The 27689-nt window shown below is 39.9% G+C and overlaps 1 protein-coding gene across 6 annotated transcripts in view; it reads right to left on the minus strand.

The window, feature by feature from the left end:
• Positions 1-9370: 9370 nt before the first annotated feature.
• Positions 9371-27689, minus strand: part of ephb2b (eph receptor B2b) — a 114764-nt gene continuing 96445 nt past the window's right edge. The window contains exons 6-17 of one of the 6 annotated variants that reach the window (XM_072452181.1): positions 26481-26605; positions 23933-24095; positions 21953-22061; positions 20987-21051; positions 19432-19545; positions 19031-19278; positions 14996-15211; positions 14222-14371; positions 13060-13134; positions 12217-12410; positions 11183-11338; positions 9371-10480 (exon numbers count right to left, since the gene is read on the minus strand). In XM_072452181.1, coding sequence (XP_072308282.1) covers positions 10372-10480; positions 11183-11338; positions 12217-12410; positions 13060-13134; positions 14222-14371; positions 14996-15211; positions 19031-19278; positions 19432-19545; positions 20987-21051; positions 21953-22061; positions 23933-24095; positions 26481-26605 — 1724 coding nt within the window. In that variant the 3' untranslated portion in view covers positions 9371-10371. Of the gene's footprint in view, positions 10481-11182; positions 11339-12216; positions 12411-13059; positions 13135-14221; positions 14372-14995; positions 15212-19030; positions 19279-19431; positions 19555-20986; positions 21055-21952; positions 22062-23932; positions 24096-26480; positions 26606-27689 lie in introns of all 6 variants that reach the window. The other 5 variants (XM_072452179.1, XM_072452180.1, XM_072452177.1 and 2 more) reach the window with 5 other exon arrangements.

The following is a 27689-nucleotide window of genomic DNA, read 5'->3' on the forward strand; positions in this document are numbered from 1 at the left end:
GTTCACTGAATTTCTCAATCTTCAAAATGTCCAGTGGTTATTTTTTCCCTGGTGCACATGTTGGTTATGATCTCCTTCCTGTCCTTAATCGTCAGAGCAGTTTTTGTCATACATTTTTTTGTGATTGCCTTTTTCCTGGCTGAAAAGATATCTGTCCATTATGTCTGTGAGTTTTGAGGCCTAAATACATTGTTCCAAAATTTAATGGAATAACGATGTCAAAAATTGTTTGCATTGTCTTGTTAATTTGTGCCCAATATTTTTGTGCAACAGGACAATCCCAAAACACATGGTAATGATTTGCCTCCTGCATTCAGCACCTCCCTGTGAATAATGAGCACTTTGACATGGTTTTGATGTGTGCATACTCTCACATTCCTCATCCGTCAGAACAAAATTGGCTTCCTTTTCCTATTTCATTTTAATTTATTTACTAGATAAAGTCATATTTCAGGCAAGGCAGACCCCAACCACCTTTTTCTTTTGATAGTTTCAGGGTCTTTACCATATCATATAAATCTAGAGATTGCTTTAATACACTCCCTAGCCAGCTGGGATGGAAATTGGCAGAGTCTGGAATAGATAGAGAAAGTTGGGCAAGACATTAATTTAAATAAATTAAATTCTCTGGCTTGGACTCAAATATGAAATAAGGTTCAATGTTTATAGAGGGAAAATAGGGAGGTGTAGTTTTTCTCTAAAAAAGTTCTTATGGAGAACCACATCAAATATGAGAGGGATTCTGTCTGTGCCATTTAAAGGGGTCACTCTAAATGTCAAAGGGGGTTGCCAATAGGAAAGAATTTAAGTTTTTTTGTACATTCAGTTTGTATCGAGACATTGGGCAAATATCATCAAAGAAATGCTTTAGTTTAGGAAATCTCTGGCTTGATAAAAAATAATCGAACATAATCTGCGTGGCAGGCCATATTATGTTCCATCCCATAAACTTTAACACCATGAATTGTATCCGATTGTCTAATATATTTGGCCAGGGCTTCAAGTGAAAAGGAAAGGAGGGGGGACCAGGCCCAAGCCTGCCTCACTCCTCCTTCCAAAGTCAGTGGATCCATCAAAAGGCCATTCATTTTTATTCTTGTCGTAAAAGAGCTTTGTTATGCTTCTTAGTCATGGTGGATAAATTAAGAGTATCTAGGAAAGATTATATTTATTTTTGTTGTAGGATTCAAACGATGATTGTATTTGGCCTTGTTTGGCTAAAATTACATTTTTCTGTCTGTCTTGTATTTTAAACATTCTCAGCCTGTTGTTTGCTAAGCTTCCAAGAAAGAAATTTTGAGAATTTTGAACCACTTTATTTGGTGTGGACATTAATGTTGCTTCTTTTCTCTTTGATTTCCTCCAACAATTGAGGGTTCCTATTTTCTGCATATTTAGCTTCCAAAAGTTTTAATTTGTTGTGTTTGTGCTTTTGTTTCTTTTTAGCTGAGGCTAAATCAATTATCACTTGTACCTATGTCCACCTCTGTCATGTTTTACCTATCTTAAAAAAAAAACTATGTTTTAGTTTTGTTTTTTAATTGATTTGTTGCTGACGTCACAAACGTTACAGACTCGGCGCGTATGCACCGTGTGATGTCTCGTCCTTGGCGCTAGGGGGCAGCCAAGCGCTTTATCAAATCCTGTAGCAGAACTTGATGCGTCCTCTGAACGGGGCTCTTGCACTTACTTACAGTTTTTTACGATTGAATAAACACTCAAATCTAAAGTTTTGCCCAATTATCAAAACCTTACACTCAAGGAGCAAAACTCGGCCTCAGATCTGCACCACTGTAAACACAATAAGTCAGTTCACACTTTGTGCAAAACAATACACACACAACACAGAACACACTTGTATGTATTTAGACACAGACGTTTATCAAAATGTCACTTCTTTGCAATTCTAAAGCACTGACTGTCAAATGACCACACCCATGTGCCAGCTCATTGAACACTGCCATTAGGTGACCAAACACAAGATCGCTTAATTGTAGACGCACCAATCAGGTTTAAGCACTGTAAAAATGCAGCATGTGAGTTCACCAAACTGAACCAAAATGGAAGGAAGAGGAAGAGTGAGGATGAGAAGGAGGAAGAGGAGAAGGAGAAGAAGGAGGCAGAGGCCATGCCAGAGGTCGAGGTAGGGGTAAAGGTAGAGGAAGAGGAAGACTTCAAGCAGGAGGAAGAGGGGGAGGAGTTTGGGAGGGTTCTTATTTGTACTGGATAAAATGTAATGTTCATGAAAACTGGGAAATGTTTTCTTTTTCGCCATGTTGGCTTGAGTATATGGACAAAAATAAATGACACCGTCAACAGCATTAGTTTGTGTCCTGTGTGGTGTCTACAGTCATGCACAAGTGTGTGTGGTGTGTGTAGTGTTCACTGTGTATTGTGTGAGCAGACATTGTGTTTCCAGTTGTGCAAATCCGAGCCATGTTTTGCAAATTCACGGTGTTCTTCACCCATATGACTCTATGCACTTAGAAGCAGAATTAGCCGAAAGTGTTTAAGGTTTTTAACATCAGTGTGTAGCTGGTGCAAACATAGTTAAGTCATATGCAACGTGTGTGTTTCATATGGTAAGAAAATATGGTTTTGATCAATTAGTGTGGAGTTTCTACAAGAGTGTTTCATTTTGCAAAGGAGATAAGGTGTTTTGATAATTGGGTTTGTGGTTGTGCTAATTGTGTGTAGGGTTTTGCTAAACCAAACAAAACCATCAAAATTGTGTTTATTCAATCATAAAAAACTGTAATGACATTCTAGAGTCAGACTGTCCAAACTGAGAAAAGAGAGCTGAACTGTTGAGACGAGATGAGATCCCCTCAAATGATCTTTTGAGTTCAGACCTGGAACACGTAGTTCACTTGTAGGACATGTAGTAATATCAATATGAAAAAAAATTAAATTGCGTATGTGATCACGAATAAATTAGCTGAAAATACAGAGTGACTCTTTCATTCCTTCCCTCAACAAGATAAATTACATCTTACTGTTGGACCGTGTTAGTGGTTGTCATCTGAAAAATGAGGCAAGGTTTCAAAAGGTTTTTAAGATTAATAAAATAGCAAGCCCTATTAGTTCAATGATACTTTGCTGCACTCAACATGGCAACTATGTAAATTATAAACATGTTTTACTTAATCTTCTTTGCTATTCAAATTCAATATGAATAAGAATAAATATGTTGGATTCTTAGCTTTGATCACTGACCAGTGTGTTTTTAATCATATTATTTTGGTCTTATTTCATTCATTCATTATTGTACAGATTTTGAAGATATCATCACACACTGTAGCTACTACATTTTTTTTTTTTTTATGTCAAATATTTTATAATATTTCCCGAAAAAATGCCAAATGATAAAAAAATTATACATTTATTTTATTTAATAATTGAAACAAACACCACCACAAAAACGGAATGAATGAATAACCCTTTTGTATATTATGTTTTCTGTTATTTAAGCCCCCAAAATATAAAAATAAAATAAGATTTAGTTTTTCATTGTTTTTCTTGACTTTGTGGAAATTAATAAAAGATAAGAAATATTTTGGATCATATTACACTGTTTATAGTTATTTGAAAAGTTTAGTTTTGTCCTTTATTATTGTAAGCCTTGTTTTAATTCTAATCCATGAGTCCTGAAAAATTATGCACTTTTCAAAGTCACAGTTTTCGACAATTCGATTTATTAGTTGGGTGAAAGTGGTCTGTGCTGCATTATCTAATGTCCATAACTCTCCTCCGGTCAGGATCCTGGGGCCATTAGAAGTGTGGTAAGCAGATCCCATTGTGCTGCCCCATGAACCCGTGTGTCTTATTTCATTTTGATTCGACTTTTTGTCAAGTGGGACAGGACAGCTTTGACACTCGTGAAACTACTTTCAGATGAACCTTCAACTACTAACAATGACCTGAATTTCAATGGTCCTAAGTGACTGGATTACACTTGTATTGTACTTGTACAAAGAAACAAATAGAAAGGTACATGTATTTCATTGAAACTGCATTTGTTAATGTATTCTTTAATTTATTTTCTGTATTTGGAAACAGTTGTTCTGCGTTTTTCAGCAGTTCCATTTTTAGTTTTAAGCCCTCAAACTGACCTCACAAGTGGTTCTGATGAGTGCATTTCATCATGGCATTGCTCGTGCAAGTATGTTTGTTGTGGCGTGTGGTCCAGATGTTTTTCAGATGCTACAGAAGTAGCAAATGCTCTTTCGTAATGGTATAATCTTGTAATTAAATGAGTAAACAGCTCGTACCCACTCATTATTTCAATAACATCTACATTTGATGCTGCTGCCAAAAGATTACATAACATTCTGTAACTATAAAATAACCCTGGTTTTATTAACATGATGTCATGATGTGCAAACGCCATTAAAATTTGAGGCCAGCTTTCACTGATTGCAAAGGTGCTCCTTATGTGCACCTTTGAAGTCACCTATGAAGTCTGACAATACAGAAACATAGCATAATAAACAATCATATAAAAACTACTTTATGCCCATGACACAATAACCCGTTTCAAAAAAAAAAAACATGAGCTGCGTCTACTACAAAAAAAAATCAAAATCCCTTGCTTGTGCAAAAAAATGTCCACATCATTTTTTTGATCTCCTAAAAAGATTGTTTTAGCAATTTTTTTTACAATAACAGTGAATCAATATAGTATTTCTTGTGAAAGGCAGGTGCCCCTCCTCAGTTACACTTTATTGTTGATATTATTATGTTGGGCCTTTTTTCAACTCTTTTAACTGTAGCACAATATTGCATGTTTAAGTTTACAAAACAGCTAAAAGTCAGGCTGTGGGCCCAAACCAGAGCCGTGACAACACACTCCTTTGTTGAATGCATTTCTTCACCCTTTTCTTGCGGTTCTCACCTACTAAGCACTCACCACGCAGCTACTCAGGTGGACATAAGTCACCCCCAGTCTCACGCCGCGTTTTCACCTTCGACCCCGAGAGCGCTGATGACAAGCTGCTCCTGTTTAAGCGGCTCATGTTGGTATAGTTTTAAGAAGTGAGTTACGTGTGTGTCGGACAAACGCATAGAAAGTGTAGTGTGTTTTGGGTGCAGTGTCAGAGCCGGGTCAGGGTGAGGTCTGCAGTCTCTCACATCAGACGCTAATGAGGTATAAAACTCACAGTGAAATAAAGAGGTCGAACCCGCTCCAAAGCAGACACGATTCAGACACAAGCTGAACAAAAGAGGAACGCACACAGTCAGGGATTATAGTCATACAAATCATTTTAGAACCAAATAGTTTCAAGAATGTATGACTTTATATTTTATTTTTACTGTATTCAATTGTATTACCTTCATTATGCTTGTGGTATTGAACTTCTGAACTTGTTAATGTTTGCTTAAAGCTGGGGTACCTGACTGTTTTTTGTAAATTAATTTTGTGTTTTCTCTTCTGCATCTTCTTCTTCTTGCGATCAACCAGGACGTAAGAGCCGAACGCAGTGCTCTGATTGGCTGCGTTTGGGTGGTCCACACCTGCTTCACTTTGCTGTCTGGAAAAGCTGTTCTAAAGCCCTGGACTCGCCTGAAAATAAATGTGTGTGACTACAAAGTGTTTGAGAGCGCTATGGACTAAGTTAGATGGATTAACTAGAACCTCCTTTTGTGGTTTGAAAATCAGGGACCCCAGCCTTAAAGAAAATACAAGAGCAAAAATAATCATAATTTAAAACAGATCTTACTTTTTATTGAGGAGAGTCAAATTGGGCTTTCCATTTTTAGAAAATAATCCAAATGACAAATATTACAAATAATGAAATTGTTACATCATTCACAGGGTTACAGTCAATATACATTTATACACAAATACAGGACCAGCTCAAACATGAAGATTTGAACCCCCAACCGCCTTCAACCAGCAGCACAGGGAGACACAGGTGGTGGGGTGGGGTGTGTGTGTGTGTGTGTGTGTGTGTGTGTGTGTGTGAATGTTTGTCCAACGGAGAGGAAAACACCGGCTTAATCTGATCCGCACCCGGCGTTTGTCTGTCAGCGGCCTCCTTAACGAGAGGTCCCGGCGGGAGGAGTGACACCTAAAACCACACCAGAGGAGGGCGCCGTGCCGCTGTAGGGCGAGCCACCAAACAGGAGCCATTTTCTGTGCAAAAGGCAGCAGAGCAGACCAAGCCCAGGCATAAACTGGGATTGTGTCAAAGCAAATACTGGCACACCATCCTGTAACTGTAACACTGCGTTTCCCTGTGAGCGTCACTATTGGCTCGGGACAGTTTCTGAACAGGCCAAAGAGCAGGGATTATTACCATGAGCGCCTTTCATTTCCAAAAGTAAAAAGGGCCATTTTTACAATAAAATATTTTAAGTTAAATGATCATTTTCATTGGGCAAATTACTGTATGTACAAAATTAAATCACAACAAGAAATTCATCTGGAGAATGTTGAAATGTAAATAAAAACATTGGTAGCAATGATTCTTAAAAAAATGTAAGTATTATCAAATGTCTTATCAAGTATTCTTAAATATTAATATTTCATAATTTAACTTAATTTCATGATTCATTTGCAGTAGCATGTAACTAATCCAAACTAAATGTAATAATGCAGTTTGAAATTAACAAGAGTTAAACTTGAAATTCAATGAATATATTTTGGGCTCTACTGAAATTGTAATGAAAATATAGTGTGTACAATTTTTCAAACCATTACATTGTGTTTTTATTTACATTTTTACACAGTGTCCCAACTTTTAGAATTGGGTTTGTAAGCGAAACAGAGATTTATTCAAAAAAACGCAGCTGGAATTGTGAACATCTTTCGTGTGGTTATGCCTTAAGAGTAATCACTTGAACCACTCAACATAAGTGCAGACATCCTCTCCACTGATCAGGGCCCTCGTCTGTGCCACTCCAACAATAGTGTTCTCCTCCTTGTGCATTCAACACAGGGATGTAAATACCTGTCGGCTTCTTTCAAACACTCCGTATAAATGCTGGTGATATTGTTGTTTTTTTTCTCTGTAACTATGAGCCTTATACGGGATAAACCCTGGACAACAGACAACCTTTCACTCTCACGTAAAGGGAGTAATTTAGATTAAAGATTTCACCCAATTCTAGCATGTATTCGGGCAAGAAGTGAGTGGAGGGATGGCCAATAACTAATTATTTTCCATATTTCTAGACCTCAATACATGCTAGAATAATCTGCAGTGGTGGAATAAGTACTCAGTTGTGTCACTTAAGTAAAAGTACAGATATAGGAGCAAAAAAATACTCAAGCAAAAATTTGAGTAGCACGTCGGACACACATCTACTCAAGTAAAAGCTTTGAAGAATTCTTAAAAAGTCATAGAATTTCACACAGATTTGAGAGCTGTTTTAGTGTCAAAAGTAGTGATTATGACAAAGAATTGTGCAGATTTTTAGTGAAAAGTAGCAATTCCAATCATTGTATGTCTTTATTTTTGTTTGCTCAAAGCTAGGATGTCACCATGAACATGTAAGATTACTCCACAAACTATATGGAAAGTACTTTATACTTTTGAGTCCTGTTCAGAAATGTAGTGGGGTAGAAAGTACTGATAACTGCTCTCAAATGTAGTGGATTAACTGTAAAACGTATCACTGTAAAGTTGGACACCCAAGTACAGTACATTTACTTTTGTACCACCACTGGTAACTTTTCATCAATAAAACAAGTTGTACCAAATTACTTTAAAATTAGACCTATCAGGAGCCATCTTTGTCTTCTATGATCCTATGAAACTGATTAACTGAGCAATACATGAACAACAACATCAAGTGCGTCTTCACTTGATGTTGTTTAGTTGGGGACAAAGAAAGACGGCTCTGCTTCTGGGGTATTTTCTGCCTAAAGAATTACAACTTCAGTCGCAGTAAGCAAAAGTGATGGCAAAGCTGGTAAATGGGAAAAGGAAGACAGTACAAAGCTGGCCCTAAAAGCTTCTTGCAGCAACATGGCGTCGCTGGCATTTAGGTCACGGCTGCGGCATCACTCGTCTCTGCCTCCTCGACTAATGCCTCTCCTCCCACTGACTCTGAGGCCGGGACGAGATCCAGGGAAATATTCAAAGTGATGTGCAGCGTGGAAATAAGCAGGAGGCTTTAGAGAAGGAGGGAGGGAAATGCATGGTGGGGAATCAGATTCTCTGGAAAGACAGTGATAATGAAAGGCAGAAGGATTCTCACTTTCAAAGCCAAATGATGTGGACTCTGTGTCTAACCTGCTCGGCATTGTTAAGACGCTTTTTGTAATTCAAGTCAGGGCAAATTCATGGGAATAAATATAGCCTTGAGTGGGGAAAAAAGAGAAAACATGTTTCTTTGTGTGCTCATAAAAAAGGTTTAAATAGTGTGGTGTCAAGGTTAGCAAGACCCCAAACACTCACAAAACCACTACTGCTTGTGTTTCAAGTCAACTCACCAGTGTGCTAAGGGTTTCAATAAATACTACTCCTGAAAACAAAGCATACAGAGAAACACACCATTTTGAAATATTGGGATTTTAAGACATCGATCACTCAAAACAAAGTTGTTGTTTTTTTTGACAAAAATATTGTCCAATATGCTTTTATATTCTGGAAAAGTGCCTAATCAAAAAAACATTTTTTAATTCTTAACTTGTGAAAACTGGTGGCAGTCTCATCTTACTATTCATTTTGAGGTATGTTTCTGGAGGCACTGTAGAGTGAATGAGAATCCTTTAGTTCCACACATGGAGTGGAGTGATTGGCACGCAGCATCACAGAGGCACAGCAGACAAAAGCCTGTGTGATGAGTGTCAGTATCTTGCTGCTCTTGAAGTTTCAGAAGGGCAGATGAGAGGAGACAACTGCTGGATGCCTCTCACAGGAGTGGAGAGTACAGGCAGGTGCACACATGTGCGTCAGGAGCGAGGCTGGCCCCACAGCCCAGGCATAGCCTGTGATGGGGGTCCGCCCGGCAGGAGGCCTGTGTCGGCCTGTGTCGGCCTGTCAGCTCTCAGGCTAGTGCAGCGGGCGCTCTGCTCATGTTACTCACTGCATAATGTCTGTCTGATTCCTCCTCTCCGGGGAATGCTACATCCCTATCAACCGAGTCTTTACCCCTGTGACCTTTATACCAGGTAACCAACAACAACACAAACAAAGAACGACAGCTCAAAGACAACAGCACACATACTGACCAAATGCATATCGTCCAAAACCTGTCAGCACTTGTTCACTGTTTAAAAAAACAAAACAAGCATCAATGGAAGATCCAGAGTGTTTTTTCAAAGTAATTACTGTACAAAGTGTTTAATTAAGTACTGTAGGGTGTGTGTGAAAGACCACTCTGCATAAGCTGGAGTGTAATGTGAGACTGTGTGCGGGAAAGGAAAAACATGAAACATGCAGCCACTCTGTGTCAAAGCCACACAAGTACCAAAGAGATTCTACTGCACAAACTCAAATTCACCACTCACTCTTTCAAATGTCTTCACTGCTGTGTGCTGCATGAGGGATAAAAGAGGACTGACTCATAGTGCTGAACCAAAACCAACACTTTCTTCTGCTGTCAAAAATAAAGCCATCTAAATTTCTGTGTCGCACTGTGTGAGTGAGGCGGGTTGATATGTACAGTACAGGGTCATGGTCAGGTGCAAATAGGGAGCAGCTCTGTTTGGCAGGTTGTGAAAATGTCATCTTGTCTACAGTGAGAGGAAGCATGGTGACAGGGAGTCTTCATCACAACGTTTCACACTATATAGAAAAGTACTTGTGGAAAGGTCCAAGTGCTGAGTCTGTCTGAATCACTCTGACATCAGTTTGTGCCGACAGTTGTCCATTTCATGGATTTTTTTATCTTCTCACAGAAACAGTTGAGAGTGCAGCTCAGCTTTGTCCCACTCCAAAGTTCAGTCAACTGTTTCCTCCAACAAGGACAGGATTTATCTGGGGGCATTTTCCCTCAGCGTGTCCTTGCCTCTTCTGTTTTGCCCTTTTAAAGGGTAGCATTCTACTCAGTTCACTACCATACAACCTTATAACTTCTATAAATTTAGTTCACTTTTTCTTTAAAAAAATGTACAAATATCTGAACAAACCGCAAAATTAAAAGGTTCAAATTAAAATAAAAAGTAGTGGAAGATTGCAAAATGGAGTTGCTGGTCACTTCTAGTTCCCATGTGTGGGCTCCAGGATAGGGCTGGTATGTCGGACCAAGTGTCCAGCGCTGGTTTGAGGATGGAGGGAGAGTCCAGAGGAGGCGAGGTGTCGGGTATGAACGGGCATCTGATGGGCTGAACAGACACTGCCACAAAATCTAGGTCCACTGCATCCTCCACCACAGCCCTGGTCCTGTGGTCCTGTCCTCTGCCCCCTGTCCCTCTGAGCGTCAGACCTCCACTGATTGGATCTGGTTCATCTGCGCCCGCATCATCTGCACACTGTTCAGGATCTTCTTCTGATGGCCCGCTAGCGTCACTCCAATCCTCAAGATGTCACTGTCAACACAAACAGGACATCCATCAGCTACTGGGGTCTAAAAGACAGAAATGTTCTTAAGTTTGTCCCACTTTTTGATACAGCAGATTTTATATTTTTTATTTTCTACAATATTTATGTTGAGAAAAACTATCCCCATTGCATTTGCAGAAGATACTGTTCATACTGCATGATAAGTGTCTCGCATTGCATTGTTCCAGCCCCAATTAGTGTTTTTATGGACAAGACAGTGAAAAGTCTGGCATATGATATTACACATTACTGCAGTTTTCTTAAAGCCGGGTCTGCGGGGTTAATCTCCAGCTCAAGATACAGTTACTCTGAGACAGGAAGTGATTTTTATCACGATCCTTCAGGTGCCAGTCCTAATCTTTGACTCTCATGTTTTATCTGCAGCAGTATGCCGGGCTCACCTCTTTTGAATGTTTCCTCTGCAGACTGTCAAGCACATGGCCCAGACTAAAGGGCACAGCTATCGCTCTGAGCCATTAGGCCCACTAGAGCGGTACAATCTGGTAATCTATGCAACACAACATTTTGAGGCAGCTTATGAGGAAATAAAACTATAATCAATGTTTTGCATAATCTCTAAATATCAGAATTAAATAATACGATTGCCTATTAATATTTTGTGTAATTATCACTTGTTTGACGGGAGCTATGGAACCACTGCCGGTGATCGCTCTGGAGTGTGCACTCACTCCATGGTCATCTGGGACACGACGTCGAAAGTGGAAAAGTCAGCGTTTGCGAAGTTGTCTTTGTACTGTCCCATCTTGATTGCGTCCAGCCACTCGTCCACTGTGCTAAAGCTGGAGAAGTCCGGGATGCTCCGGTCCAGAAGGGGGAGGTGGACCCTGAAGAGGACAGCAAATCATGAGTGGCGGTCTTCAAACCAGACCACCTGACAATGATTAATGAATTATTTTGAAGTCCCTACGCTCTTCGATATTTTCCGAGCAGAATTCTCATAAAGAGTGTTTTCCGAATGAAGTGATGGGCTTTGGGGAGCTCGTACTTTTACTTAGTGTCGGTGGAAAATGTGGGCCCTGCTCTTTACCACAAATGAAACTACAGCTTGTGGGTATCAGTAAAGCCTGTCTCCGAGAGGGGGAAAGGACATCCAAAACTGAGGCACTAAAAATGTTTTGTTTTGAAAATTACAAAACTATTCTGGTTTGCCCTCCAGCACTTGTTTGAATAATTCAATTTAGACCAAACAGCATTAACATAACCACTTGGCGCCGACAGAAATGGGAGACAGTGTTGGGCTAAAGTCTGCCACAGCGGATATTATTTTAGATTTCATCCTCTATCATTGACAAAGTGGTTTTAAAAAATGTATTCTACTTAAAATACAGTGTTACGTTACTGTTGCAGTGGTTGCAGTGACAATGCAATAATAATACATTTTATAATATGCATTTAAAAAAAAAAAAAAAAGCAATTTATTCTGGCAGGATGAATATTGTTTGTGAAAAAAAATTATTCAATAAAAACTTAGAAAAATATAAAGCTTTAATACAAATTAAATTGTTAAATTAAAAAAACATTTTAATAAAGAAAATGTGTATTAATAAAATTGAAATATCGTTGCTTGATTCTTTTTTCTATGAACCTATATTCCCCCTGCGGTAATGGCTATGTTGTGGAACAGATGATGCAAAGATAAAACCCTGATTTAAATCCACCAGATTGTGTTTTGACCAGCCCTTCTCCCGTACACCGCACGCACCCTGAGGAAAGCGGGGTCACAGCCTTCAGAGTGTTGGGGTTGCGGATCATCTTGTCCAGGTTGTTGACGATCTGACTGAACTTGGGCCGGTTGTTGCGGTCCTTCTGCCAGCAGTCCAACATGAGCTGGTGCAAGGCGCTGGGGCAGTCCATGGGAGGGGGCAGCCGGTAGTCCTGCTCAATGGCGTTGATGACCTGCAGGGGGAGACAGAGAGTTGGTAAGGTGAAGCCTAAACTCCTAAACCTCAAAGTACAAAATCAACTAGAAGTGCAACTTTTACTCTAGTATTCAAATAAATATTTGCATTGTGAAACCTTTTTTGCAAATGAACATTTTTGGCACAGTGTTATACTTTGATTACTGTTATACTTAGTTAAGGTATTTTCATGTGCAGTTTTCCCACTTAAAATCACAACTTTTTTTTTTTTTTTTTTTTTTAACACAGATACACATTAGATACAACAAAACAGCATACTTGTAATTGTCACAGATTAAACACATTTGCGTTTTTGTTTTTGGTGTGCATAGGAGCCATGAGGTTTCATTCTCTTATGATCTCAAGTGGAATAATGAATCAGTAAATATTAAATATAGTTCATGTCTAGGTGATGTTGATGTTTAAGGTTATTACAACATTGATATGATTTTTCATTGTCTGGCAATGCGGTAACAATGAACTGCTATAAGCATTAATATCTGTTAAAGCTCAATGGAACCATTATATTTAATACAAGTCATTACATTAGTTCTGCGTATGAAGCCCTGTTAAGACCTTATTGGAATAAAATCATAAATCACATTCCAATAACTTCTCATTTCCACTTCCACTCCATCAGGACTCACGTCATCTCTGGCCTCTACAACAGTCCCCCCCAGTGGTCCACTTTGAACATGTGCGTGCTTTGGCCTGGCAGTGATCTGGGTCAAAGGGGCAGGCAAAAGGTGGTAACAGTGACAAGAGAAGAACAGGCCTGAGAACGCTTGTGCTGAGGACCCCGTTGTTCATTTGTGGATCATTAAGGGTCCCCATTCAGGTTCTGCTTAATCTCATTCACTAGACCTCCAAAGTGCACCCCGATGGAGCAGAAACACTATCTAGAGCTGCTAATAAGATAACTGTGGAGGTCCATGGTCCCTCTTAGCACATTAGTGTTCTCACTTTCAATTTGGAACTATTTTCATTATCTCTTTGCCATAATTTGCTCTCCACTGCTGCCCACAGGGAGATGAGGAAATGGAGGCTTGAGTCAAGAGCAGAAATGGCCCACAGAGCTCAACTGTGCATTTTAAATTATCTGATTATGTCTCTGTGGTGTGTGGGAATTTTCATTCAAAAATGATGAGTGAAAGCTACTGTTTAGCCAGAGGAAACCAGATGCAGAGACAGAACTGCTCTCTGAGCAATTGAAGCTCTAATGAAATACAGATAGCAAATTAAATGTATTAAATTGTGCCTTTCAAAAGCTTCTTCAAGAATGAGTGAGATAAAATATTACAACAATAAATTCAGGATTATATCAGAGAGCTGTTATTATCGACTGGCCTAATTTAGGGAAGCTAATTTTATTCATCCTTTTTTGTGTGGGATCATATAAAACAATTAACCTTAAATCATTTTCGGTAAGTCACTTGAAGTATTACATAGTTCTATTGGCCTATTTATTATTTTATTCATTTTGCTCCTGTTGATAACATGAGTAACTAGTTATAATAATATCGCACCACATGAATTGGTCATTTTAATATTTTATCAAATTTCCCACTGCGTATATGACTATTTATTTATTTGTATTTTTTATTTTACATAATATGAACATCAACTACAAGAACAACAAAAATAGAGAAAACAAAAAGTCGGTGCAGGAAGAGGCAAAACCCCCAAAGGGCTCATATTAAAGCCTCCACCTAAATAAAAAAACAACTCAGATTCCACACATTTTTTTTAGATGCGCCCACCTTGAACGACCCACCCATCAGTTGAGAAGCCCTGGGATAGTATACGTACGTCCTGGTTGGTCATGTCCCAGTACGGCCTCTCTCCGTAGGACATGACTTCCCACATGACGATCCCGTAGCTCCACACATCGCTGGCCGAGGTGAACTTCCTGTACTGGATCGCTTCGGGGGCGGTCCATCGGATAGGAATCTTCCCTCCCTGTGAACACAAAGGCCACAACCTCAGAAAACGAAACCTAACCGTCACAGTGTCCTGGCTTTGGAGAGAGACACCGTTCACCGGGACAATGAAGATGGTAATTCAAACTGGAGATGGATATAAGCGAGCCTGTGGGAGTGGAGCGGAGCACATGAAATACAGGAGAGGCAGGAAGGTGAGGGGTGAGGAGGTGACGCTGCTCTGATAGGGGCACTCATGTCGGGGCCACTGCAGTGTGTGTAGCCCTGACCCAGACTTAAATAACATCAGATAGAAGAAGAGATGCTGTGTGGGGGTCCGACTATGGTGCACAATATGATCAGAAATGAATACTGTGCACACTGTCAAAAAACGCATTATCACTCTTACAACTTTTTACCATAGCACGGCTGTTTCTTTCAAGTTTACATTTGAATAGTATTAATTGCAATGGTTTTAACAGGGACAAAATTACTAAAAACACAATTGCTTTATCATTTCTGCAGGAACACCGTTTGCAGCTCACATAACAATAGTTCACACAAAAGCTTTGAAAAGTCTAAGGTTGCCTCGATGCCCTGGCCTTAAAACCAGCCTACTTTTGTACAATGCCGCTTGCGGTTGAAAAACAACAACGTTTCTTACCAGAGCGCTGGTGTAGGTTGGATCTGAGGTGTCGTCCTCCAGAAAGCGCGAGAGACCAAAGTCCGACACTTTGCACACCAGGTTACTGTTGACCAGGATGTTGCGAGCGGCCAGGTCTCTGTGCACGTAGTTCATATCAGCCAGATACTTCATCCCTGACGCGATGCCACGCAGCATCCCGACCAGCTGGATCACGGTGAACTGGCCATCGTTTTGCTAAAGAAAATACAAATAGCAATATTCATCGTTTGTTTCTGTGTGCACCAAATACACTTAAACAACACAGTGCCACTTTAAAACAAACTGTTGCTTCTCAATGGTTAACATGTATTTATTGCATGCATTTCTTTCCTTTTTCCTGAGCAATGATACACATTAGGGCTGGGACTCACAGGGTCCCTCACGATTCGATGCGATACACGATACGCGGCTCACGATACAATAATATTAAAATTTTGCGATACATGCGATAATCGATATATTGCTCATGATATTCTACAATACATCACTATTTTTTAAAGAACCCAATACATTTTAACAACATTTTTCTTTGTTAAACTGCGAGCTGCACAAACTCACAATGAAACACGCCCATTTTAATCATCAAAACAGTCAAAAAGTCACATGGTTTGCACAAAAAAGTTTCCTTTCTTTAAACAAGCAACAACATTGTAGCACAGACACAAAAGGGAAATTATGCTAAAAATGACTCATGGCGATATATCGATATGGCAGCCCGCAATATCGATACTGTATCACCAAGTTTAGTATCACAATATATCGATATTTTGGCACACCCCTAATACACACATACAAGACATACATTAAAAGGGTTGTCAAGAAAAAAAAGCATCCAAAAATACCAATCGATGCTAAAACTAGTATAAACAAGATGCTTATTTCGCATTGATACTGAAAAAAATCACATAGGACAACATTTTACTTTCTGAACTGTATAAGTAAGATCCGAATAATGGGATCCCATGGTAAGATGAAATAAACTTTATTTTGTGATTGATGTTTGAAACATTGTGACAACACTAAAAGGAAGTACAGACGTTTTGTATGGCATTTTGTCTTGAGCTTGGCGGGCCTGTCCCGGGCTGAGTTGGGGTCTGGCTAACTGTCTACAGCTGTTCCTCTCCACGCTTTTGGAGAGGGCTTTACCCCCGGCACAGGGGAGTGTCTGGAACTCCACTGCAGCTGTGCTTCCAACAGCGCACACCTGCAGTCCCGCCACCACCCACCACGACACCGTCCCCACACAGGGCAGGGGGTTGGGGGGGTGGGAGGGCAGAGAGGGGGTTGGGGGCCGAGAGGCACGGACAAAGAGGCCAGACCCAGGGCACTGCCATATTACGAGTCTGCGTGACCGTCCCAGTAGCCCAGTTCTCTTTCAAACAGTTAGCTGCTCATTAGCTGACTGAAAGCTTCTTCTCACGTCAAGCTGCTCATAGTCTTCCAAAGCAATTAAGCCGGATGCATAATTCATGAACTTTTTCTCACTAATTCAAATTGCCACATCATCTGAAGCCTGTGTTTGGGTATGTTTTAATTGGAAAGACTATAGCAAAGTCTGCTGGGTGGGTCCAGTTGGAAGGAACCCACCATTTTTTGCAATAGAATAGAATATGAGGATGAAATTATTTTCCTCCCCACAGCTGCATATGAAATCTGAAATGACTTCAATATCCACTAGTTAATAAAATAGCTAGTATGAAATTGGTGCAACGGAAAATGATGTGATAATGTGATCATGTAAAATCTCACACTGTTAACAGAGGTTGAATTTCAAGGAGCATTTTATTCACACATTATAAAATGTAATTCACATGTGTGATGTTGTACACATTGCAATTTCAATAAACAGTATGGCTTTCCAAGAGGTGTTGACGGTTCTCATCAGATGAAGACTGAGTTAGAGGAATACAGAAGGTGTGCAGCACATTGAGGAACAAGCTAGAGGCACATGGGCTGGTTAACTCCCACCTTGTTTTGCATAAAATTATTATAATTTTCACTGAACAATGCAATCTAGCCTTTAGAAATAGTAAAGAAACCCTTTCTAACTTCGGGGGGAACATAATGTGAGTGATGGTTTAAAGACATGTACAATTCTATTTCACATCATTTGTCTACTTTTTTTTTTTAATGTAAAATATTTTTTATATACAAATTTGAGGCTAAAAAATCCTATTTTCTCCTACCTTTGTAATAAAGAAGCAAACACCCGACCCCGGAGATTTGAAATGGTTGATTATTATTATGGTTATAATAAGAAAAACAAAAAATCATTACTATTCAGATCCAATGTCAGTTCATCTTTGAAAGTGTATTACTGTCTACTTCATTTTGCCTCTATAACGTAATTTTGAACGTTGTGATGACATAGCATTTTAACGGTCTATGGGATTTTATTTCATTTAAAATCATGTTCCTTTATTTCCTTTGACCAGTCAAAATAATGCTTTTACCATTGAATTTGACCATTTGCGTGAAACCTCCCTCCAGGAAAATACTGTCTCTACTTGACCAGCACAGAGGAGCTCAAAGCGAGCTCAATAATAATGCTGTCTGTGGTGAGGCATAAAAAGAGACTATTTTTGTTCTTTCTTTACAGTTGATCCAGATAGGATTGCAGTCTCATCGATCTATCCTGCGCCTCTCCCCCTTTTCCTCCCTGCAGGTTCAAAGCAGGAGCAGCGGGAGAGACAATTCTACAGCAGACAGCTCAGCTTAGACAACGGCAGACATTTTTAACCACCACCCACCACCGTCACCTCCAAGGAGACAAAGAGCAAGTTTGAGGCTTTGACACTGTCTGCGAGCGAGTGTTGTCGGGAGCTGTCAGTGTGAGACCCTCCACAACTTCCCTGCTGTTTTTATTACAACGTACTGTCATGTGTGTTTAGCAAACATTTACATATCCACAAATGTGCGACACTGTGAGATCTAAAAAGTGCTGATTATTTGGGTCAGGGAGGTTAGATGTGGAATACAAAGCATTTTTTTTTCTGCAAAACTCTGCTGACAAGACAAAGAAGTCATCTTCCTGGAGATACTTTACACAGAGTTGTGCAGAAACAGGCAAACTGTTAATGTAGGCTGAGAATACAAACATGTTATATTGAATCATTTTAGTTGGTCACAGTTAATTACGTATAAAAACATAAGCACTCTCTCAGTTACTTGAATGTATTAAGTTATTTTGTGGGACGAAGGTAAAATGTGCTTTGTTTCCAACAGTGTTTTCCAATATATAAAGAAAATGTATAATTACATGTTAGTGTGAAAATATGTCTGAAAGCAAAACTAAAACCACATTATTCAAATTTAGCCATTTTAGCCTTTAGCCTCATTAGCCTTCTAGACAGACAGCAAAAGGCCATTTGACATCCTAGCACATTGCTAACTACATTTTTAAAACGTCTGACATCTCATTTGAAGCCTTGCAATGTGTTTAAATGATACATGTGGGTCACGACTGTGCTTGGACAGATCAGGATAATACCCTTCTCTGGCTGGATTATGCATAATGCAAATGCTGTGAATGTGGCATATTTCTTGTCAGTCAAAAGAAGAAAAACAAGTGTTATATCCTTTTCGGAAAAAGCAATGTCTGTAATTTTCTTTTTGAGTATAACTTATTGACTCAATGTCAACCATGTGCCATAGACCAATTATTAAGACATTCACTAATGTTCCAACACCAAAATGTCAAACTTAATTTTGACACTGACGAAAAAGCTCAATCGTCGATAAGGTTTAGATATCATACACGTCCTATAAACTCCAGTCTCATTTACCCTCTCCATATTATTCTCATATTTAGCTATTTTTAATTACATAAAATAGCATCTCAAATTAGTATCTAGTATAGATACTTGTGCTAGCCCTAGTTAGTACGAGAGTTTACATTTTTGAACAACCTTATAACAAACAAAAGAGGCACATTTTAACACATTGCTATCTTTAGAGACCAAATCATTTTACCATACATGCCTAGCACTGTATCCCCAGTATGTAATCACTTACTCTAAGGAAGGAGTCCAGTGATCCATTTTCCATGAACTCTGTGACGATCATGACGGGGCTGCTCTTGGTGACCACTCCCTCCAGTCGAATGACATTGGGATGATCAAACTGCCCCATGATGCTGGCCTCACTCAAGAAATCCCGCCTCTGCTTCTCTGTGTATCCAGTCTTGAGCGTTTTGATGGCCACAAACATTTCTCTTTTACCAGGCAGCTTCAGGTTGCCGCTGCACACTTCGCCAAACTCCCCTGTAAAAATTCATAGCATAAAAGTATGATTCATCGGTGCAACAAAATGTCTCTGAGGCATCCATTTATATTTATGAATCAAATAACTTGAAATGTGACCGCGGTGTGCTGCATTTGAAACATGTTTCATTTGGCTGTTTTTTTTTCCATTACCTGCACCGATGACCTGCTCAATCTTCACACAGGATATATCAATCTCCTTGGCAAACTCCCTCACAGCCTCGTTGGGGTCCTCATAGGTGAACGGATCAATATAAATCTTCATTCCTGGAGACACTTGAAAAAAGCAGAGACCAGCTCTAATATTTGATTCTTGTGCCCCCACGTTCACACCCCCCCAGGCGTAACAGTCAAATCTATTCATGAACATTTGCACAATCAATTCACTCTGCATTGACACGTGCTGACCGATTATGTGTTTTCTTGGATGACATAAAAGACCAGGGCTTATGGTGTAGTTACAAATGGTGACTTGTGGCCTAGGGCTACACGAGGAGCAGAGCCATATGGGAACCTGAGCCTTTGCAGCTGTGATAAGCCAGGTTAAAATATATATCAGCTTGTGTGAGTCATAGGGCCATTAACACTCGGGCAAGAAGCCCTGGGTCTGTATCAGCATCGTACAGCTCGACTCCAAGAAATAAATTGGCTCCTCTAAGCCCTGATGCCAGGTAAATTGGCTTAAGGTGGCCTTTAAGTGTTCGGGGACTCAAGTGTCCTGAGTTTTAAATCCGATTACTCGCCTCACCTTCACATCAGACCTGAGGCTATTAAAATAGATATTGCCCTCATGCCCAGGCAGCAGTACATTTACACGAGCACCGCCCGGAAGCTGGCACATTACTGAGAGCTGCAGAAACCAGCAGATGGAGAGGATCTTGCAGGCAAAGCCCTGTTTACAAAAAAGCAACAGTCTATCCCCAAATTGAAGTGCTGTTCACCAGACCGACGTCCGCCAAAGGCAAAGACCAGCGAAAGTAGCGGCAGACACCTGAACTGTAAATGGCACGGTTTTATAACTGGAGCACAGAGAGATCCGATCATACTGAGAGAGCCACAGGCCTCAGGGACAGAGCACATAACAGAAGAATGGAATGAGAGGTAATTATACAATTATAAACAAATTAGTATGAGATCATAAATGTTTTCTTCACATCCGGCTGGTAAGAGGCAGATTAACATAATATCATGGCACAGCTAGGGAACAAATCATTCCATAGGGCTCCTCAGGCTCCGTTTTGAATTATTGTCATTTAAACAGTTCGCTACCGTGGCGCTAATCCATTCAAAAATTCCATTCACGCAGCTCACTTTTCATGATATTTAACAATAGCACATGACTCACGTGGCATTAGCATGCTAATAGCGTTAATGTGAGCGCTGAGTGACCCATTTTCACAACAATGGATTTAGTTAAGTATGAAACGTGAAGATGCAGAGAGCGCTCACTTTACCACAGGTATTTGAAGTGGTAAAATTGAACTAAGAAAGGATCAAACAAAACAACAGGCGCGAGTATTAGAACGTGGGGGGATGTTGGGCCGTAGCCAAGGACACCAGCATGAAAGGTGGTCACCATGGAGACAGGTGTGATCGCTATGGAGATGGCAATGCGAGGCGGTCGTCATGGTGACAGGTGTGCGTGGAGTTGAAGGGGGAGAGGGAGGCAGAGGTAAACAGAGCAGCAGTGGTAATGGAGTTTACTCACTGTGGCCGCTGGTGTAGTGCTGCAGCTTGTCCGTGTATTCAGAATCAGCCCTGTCGAAGCCACGCCTCCTGGAGGAAGACAAAGAACTCTAGCTCTGGTTCATAAAGGCGCCTGGGACACTGGTCAAACACAACCAAGTGCCCGCCAGGAATGTTGTTTGCATTCGTTTATTAAGTAAACCTGTGTATAATAGGCCACGAAATCCTTTCCAACAAAGTCATCATAACAGTCGACTAAAAATGTTCATCTTCTCGTCTTTGTAGAATAGTTTTATCGTTTCACCCGTGTCAGACAACAATTGAATTACCTTGACAAGTTTCGCAGGTGACGAAGTATTTACCATCGAAACATGACGAGGTAATGCAATCATCTCTTGCTTATTGTCTGATAAAGATGAAATGATAAAACCAAGCCATCGTAACACTCTTCTCCTTATAACACGTCAATCAAGTGGTTTAATTTGACTGACAATTAGGTAAAGCAACTAATCAAGCAGGTAGGACTAGTGCATTTCACAGCAGTGCCGTTAGTGTATTGCTTCAATCGAGTTTTTGAACAGTTCCAAAAGCTGAGTCACAGTTTCTTTTCAGTATAAGTCTATAATATTTCTTTCAATCCACAGATCCCAAAACACAAAACACTTTTATCCTACTATAACCAACACCTAATCTCTCTTTACACTGTCACTGGTACCTTTACATTTTTCAACCTAAGCCCAAATAAATGCCTTTAAAATCAACGTTACTATGGATGAATGAGGGATAGCATCGAGAAAACGCCTTTTTTGATAAGGCGATTAAGAAGTGTCGATATTCCTACATAAAACATTGCATGTCTTTGTAAGTCAAATAAAAATGAACAGTTAGATAATGGCTTACGATCATACTGGAATTATTGGACATTTGCTTCAGAAAGAGCTGATTAACAGTAATTACTCTTGTGAAAGTTGCAGAAAGAATGACTCACCGATTGCAGACAATGATGATCACCACCAGAGCGATGAGGAAGACCAGACCAGCAGCAGCCGACCCGATGATGAGGGGTAACTTCTCCTTGATGCTGGTGTTGTATTCCTCTGGACACAGACACAAACACATACTACATGAGGACAGGCCAACAGCACACACACGCACACGCACACGCACACGCACACGCACATGCACACGCACACACACGCATACACACGCACACACAGACAGTTCAAACATATGGGTGAGCATCCGAGCCGCTGCATATGGAGAGAGCAGTGGGTGAGAGACAGACATACGGCCTTGTGAGTCTGTGAGCGAGCTGGCATCCTGACTGGCTGCACCGAGCGTGTTTCTCTATCGAGGGCTAAATGTGTTCAGATGCTGAGGATATGGACAAATCATCTGGCAGCAAGTGTGAAATGAGGACAGACCCAGACTGAACCGACAGCAGCCAAGAATCCAAGGACTGAACGGGCTAAGCCAGACGAATGACATGAGAATGAAGGATTGAGAGGAGCATACAAACACACAAAGTCAAAAGTTAAATATTTTAGATTTGGCAACATACTGTAGCTGTCTTTTCACACATTCTCAACAGAGCTCGTGCCGTTTTTTAGAGCATCTGTCTACTGACCCAAGACTCCTACTGCATATACTGTACAAGTGCATGCTGTCAGTGTGTCCTCCTGTGAGACACTTTACCCTTATTACTGCACCCACATTATTAAACCAGGTAACATTTTCAATGGAGTCCTGACAGACTGAAAACACTGAAACACACTGAAAATACATGTGTTTTTTCCTCTTCCATCAAGTAACTGAAAAATTAGACCCTACATACCCAATTAATATTAACTACGTGTAGGAGTTGGACATATCTGGAGTGTATGTGGCAGCAGCATCAAGTCTGTTTGTGGAGTTGTGGTTTAATGATGGCCCTGGGCAGTGTAGTCTGAAGGAAATGAGATGTTCAGACGAGAATATCCAGTCCTTGGCTCCAGCGTCGAGCTACATGACTAATGTTTACTGACTCTCCTCTTTTCTCCAAAGCTGTGTCACAGTATAATCTGACAGCTATTTATAAAGGCGGAAGGTAGAACATTTAAAACATATATTATCATTTTACACAGTTGCATTAACAGTCTGTAATTGTTCTCTTTCTGCTGTTAAGATGGTTTGGGAGATGACTTGTGAACAGGCACTGGATGATGCACATGAGAACATCGGTATGTGTGGTCCGATGCAACAGGCTAATGTAGCTCAGATTACTAGGACTATAAGAAGTCAACACTGTTTTGAATAGAATACACAGGCCACATCCACAGTACTTCACATGTAATCTACCTACGTTCTTTGGCAGGTGCTCATGACACCATTAGATCGGGGGTTAACATTGATGTGGAGGGAGGAAAGGAATTGTATGGTCATATTTAACTGTCGTACTGAGAATGTGACCTCAGTTCATGGTGTAAATATAAAATATATGTATAAACATACCCACAGGCAACACATGTGGACATAAATGATACTCAACCTACATGATATTTTTATCATCAAATTCTATAACATGAAAACAACCTAGAGATTACTAACACATTTAGCTCTCTCAGTTTAATATTGCAGCTTTTTATGCCAACATTTTAATTCGATATTATATAATTGAACTAAAAATATGAATACATTATAACAGCCTTAAACTTTGAGGTATTCTTTAGGCTTTGCTGAATCTAAAAGTAGCTCAGGAGCCGGAATAGTGCAGACACCTCTGTTTATTTGATCAGTGTGTGCAAAGACAAACACAAGTGATTATTCCATCTGCTTCAGCCACCATTAAAGTAAAGACACCACATCTGTATGCTGTGTCGTTGTGCGGCTGTTTGCTTCCAGGTCTGCAGCTGTTATTGCCCATACCGCAGTGTGCCGGTGAGGTGATAACAGCTCTGCGTGCTCAGGGGCACATTGTCAGGATTCTCACCCTCAGTCATGGTCTGGAAGTAGAGCTTGCCACTGTAGCGTCCAAACCCAGCCACAGTGCGAGCTCGGACTTGGAAGACGTAGATGCTCCCTGGCTTCAGACTGCGGATGACCACCGTGTTGGTCGGGCTCCTGATAGCGGTGGCGTTGTATTCTAATTGGTCCTATAAGTAAAAGCAAAACAGCGTGTTATATGGAAGTGCATTAATAATTATAGGGCAGCAGCGAGACTAATAATTATGGCTAGCGCTCTGTCCACAAGTGAAGTTAAAATATGCAGCATGATCAGTGAAAGCAAACAAAGACGTAGTGGTATTTTAGGAAGAATCCACCATGAAAGATTTTCAAGAAACGTGTTCTTTGACAATTTAAGGTTAAGGTATAACAATGTAACTTATGACAGATATAATTATGCCAATGAACTCTAAAACAAAAAATAAAATGCAGTGTGTAAGATTTTAGGGATTTTTTTTATGGGTAAGCTAATTTCAAATAATTACAGCAAGTAACATGGAGGGAACTGTAACATTTATAATTATTGTATTGAAAATATACAACAGAACAAATGATTAAAATAAATAAATGATAAAGTAATGTGTTGGAACAAACAACAAAAATAGAAAATAAAAAGTTGTGTATATTTCTACACCAATTTCTATTTCTACAGTTCACATTCATTTCTGTTCCCAAAATAACTTCCACAACAGATGTCATTTGCATACTTTGCAAGTACTAAGCTATTGATATTTTATAAAACCAAAAGGCTTTGGTGACAGTTTTGGGTCAGGAAGTGTTTCTAAGCTGTAACGTCAGACGATCACAGGCGTGTTTTTGTGTCTTTGTTCTCCTCGTCCTCCTCTTCCTCTCCTGACAGTGACATGTCTGAGAGAGCAGACAGAGACCCAGATGCTCCACGCACACTTCAGAGACACAACGGGCTCGGGACAACTGTTTTGACAGCTCACTCCAGCAGAGTCACAAAGACAGGAATAATAGTCACAAGTGGATGGCTCAGCATGTGGAAGAAAAGCCTGACAATGACTGTATGATTGTGCCGGCGCCAACCCTGAATAAGCTTAACCCTGAAGAGATATATATGGCACGAAACCCACCAGATAAACTGGACAAGGGTACTTTATAGTGCTCAATGCCATTGTCAGGACTAATTTATCATTTATAATCTTAAATAAATCTCTGTGCATAAAACAAGACAACATTTTCCCCAAAAAAGTTGCCAAATTCTTGCTAACTCATAAACCGTGACACCAGGCCAAGCTACAAGTTCAGATCTGTCACCTCGCTTACAGTAACAATGCATGTTTTTCAAGGCACTGTTTGGCAATCAAAATACAAGAAATTGAATAAATAGATGGATAATTTTAATGCCACACTGTGAAACACAACAGGCAAAGCAATAACATCTCCACAAAGACACAAAACGTGGCAGATTTGTTACATAGTCCACCAAGGAGCATATGGAAGAGCAATGATTTACAAACGGCAAAGGGGTCTTTACATTACACATGTTTAGGTCACCAGCCATCTGCGAATGTTCTTGTGAGAAAGAATGCTGATCTGGGCCTTTGACTCCTTTTTTAAGAGCAGTCAGCGCACCATTGTTTCAACCACAAGTCATCAGTCCCCAGTGGCTGTGCTGCAGGACGCAGTGTGGTTAGCTTTCCCTGTGACTGACCGTGATTCTAATCGGAAAAGAGTGAACAGAAGTTTGAGCAGTGTTCATAAGCCCAGAAACATACAGATCTGCTCTTATCTCGAGGTAATTCAAATTAAGTCACTATTATTGTTACTATTCATGCATAATGTATTTAGCTTACGCTTTCCTGTTCTGTTCCAAATGGCTACCACTGATCTGACTTACATTCGTACCTACCTTAATAAGTGATTGTGAAATGGCCTAATTGTGGTGCCATTTTTGCAACTATTACATTTATTTACTCTACTTTAATTGCAAATATTTTTAATACGTTCTTTCAGCTTTATGTTGAATTCGGAAAGTTCTATTAAACATTGCCTGTTCCGTTCCTAAACTACATAAAAGCAAAATATGAACGCAATCCGGAGTATAAGTCGCACCAGCCAAAAAATGCATTAGAGAGAAGAAAAAACATATATAAGTCGCACTGGAGTATAAGTCGTATTTTTTGGGGGGAATTTTCTCTTGCGGTTGTCAGTGTGAAAATAATCAACATGTGATTGCCAGTGTGTAAATAACTAATAATATTACATATAAATTGCGGCCTAATCTCTGAAAAAAGGTGCAATTTATAATCCAGAAAATACGGTAAATAAAAGCGTGGACACATGTATCTAAATTAAATGCATATGCAGGTTGTAACTAAGGTTGTAAAGGCTGTAAAGTTAACAGATGAAGAAATAAGACACATCAACAACATTTGTGAGGTTGTGTTGTTGATGATTGAACATGTTGTGTGTGTGTTTCATTGCGATATCGACAGTCAAACATGTAGGCTGGTTTATTTTTTCATTTTGGTTGTGGCTTGTGGCATAAGTAGCGCCCCTGTCGTTACCTTCTCGTAATACTGCAACTCGTAGTCCAGGATGACTCCATTGGGCTGGTCGGGCTGGGACCAGGAGAGGGTGATGCTGTCCACCGTACGGCTGGCCTGATGCATTATGGAGACAGTGGAAGGAGCTGAAAACAGACAATAATAGTGTGTTAAAGGCAATGAAAACAACCCAGGACTTCTCCCGCATCTTTAATCGTGCTGTAAAATACCAGTTGTGAATGTGGGAATGTGCAATGCCAGTAACGTGATGTAAGGCAGTTTATCTTCAGAGAGACTGGGCAGGATGGCATGTCGGAACGAAAAAATCTGCAGTAAGTGCCGTCATGGGATTCCCCTGTATCAACCTACACTTACATGTTGACTTAGACATCCGAGGATAGACCACCCTCTGTGAATCCTGTCCATCATTCAAGCCAGTGTGTCAGAGATGGAACATAAGCCAGTGTCGCGGACTTCACAGACGAACCCGCAGTAAAAGTGAGATTCTTAATACCAGTTAATAATTCACTTGTGTGTTTGACAATATAATTCACATCTGCGGCATAATGTTTGGGTTAGTACACAGCTCGGGCATGTGCAACTGAACCCAAGATAAATATTTTCAGTGGAGCAGACGTCTCGCTACTATTTTGAATCCTCACGGGACAAACTTTTTTTTCCTTAGTTGTTGCTATAGTTGGAGGAAAGCAACATTTCTCAGAGACAGAGGAAAATTCTTTGAGAGATGTTTGACAGTGACGGATTTTGCATAAACAAGAAAGAATCAATTTAAATGTGAAACTTGAATTTGTCATTTACAGTATGAGTACGACACAAAGTACTTTTCAATTTTTTTTGCTTTGTTAGATTGTTAGATTAACTACCACTAACAATAATAACAATAACACCAAGATCCTCAATTTGGCAGAAATTCACAGTGTTTTTTTATTGATATGTGAAAATTATTTATTGATATTTATTTATTGATTAAATTAAAAAAGTCAGATTTTATTGATACATTTCCTAAAGTCTTATATTTGTCTTGATTTGATCTTGTTGTTGTCATTGTTAAGCTATTGTATTCATTGAGAGTGATAAATAGATTGAGACATGCATAGTTTAGTTTCAATCTAACTGAAAACATTGTGTCAAAAAGTATATTCAGATATCACTCTCAAATCCTAAATCCTTTATTTCTATTACTATACGTCTGTCTTTACTACTATTAAC

This window comes from Eucyclogobius newberryi, unplaced genomic scaffold (assembly GCF_026437365.1).
Source record: "Eucyclogobius newberryi isolate DKJ021-1_F unplaced genomic scaffold, fEucNew1.0.hap1 SCAF_19, whole genome shotgun sequence".
NCBI classification, from domain to species: domain Eukaryota; kingdom Metazoa; phylum Chordata; class Actinopteri; order Gobiiformes; family Gobiidae; genus Eucyclogobius; species Eucyclogobius newberryi.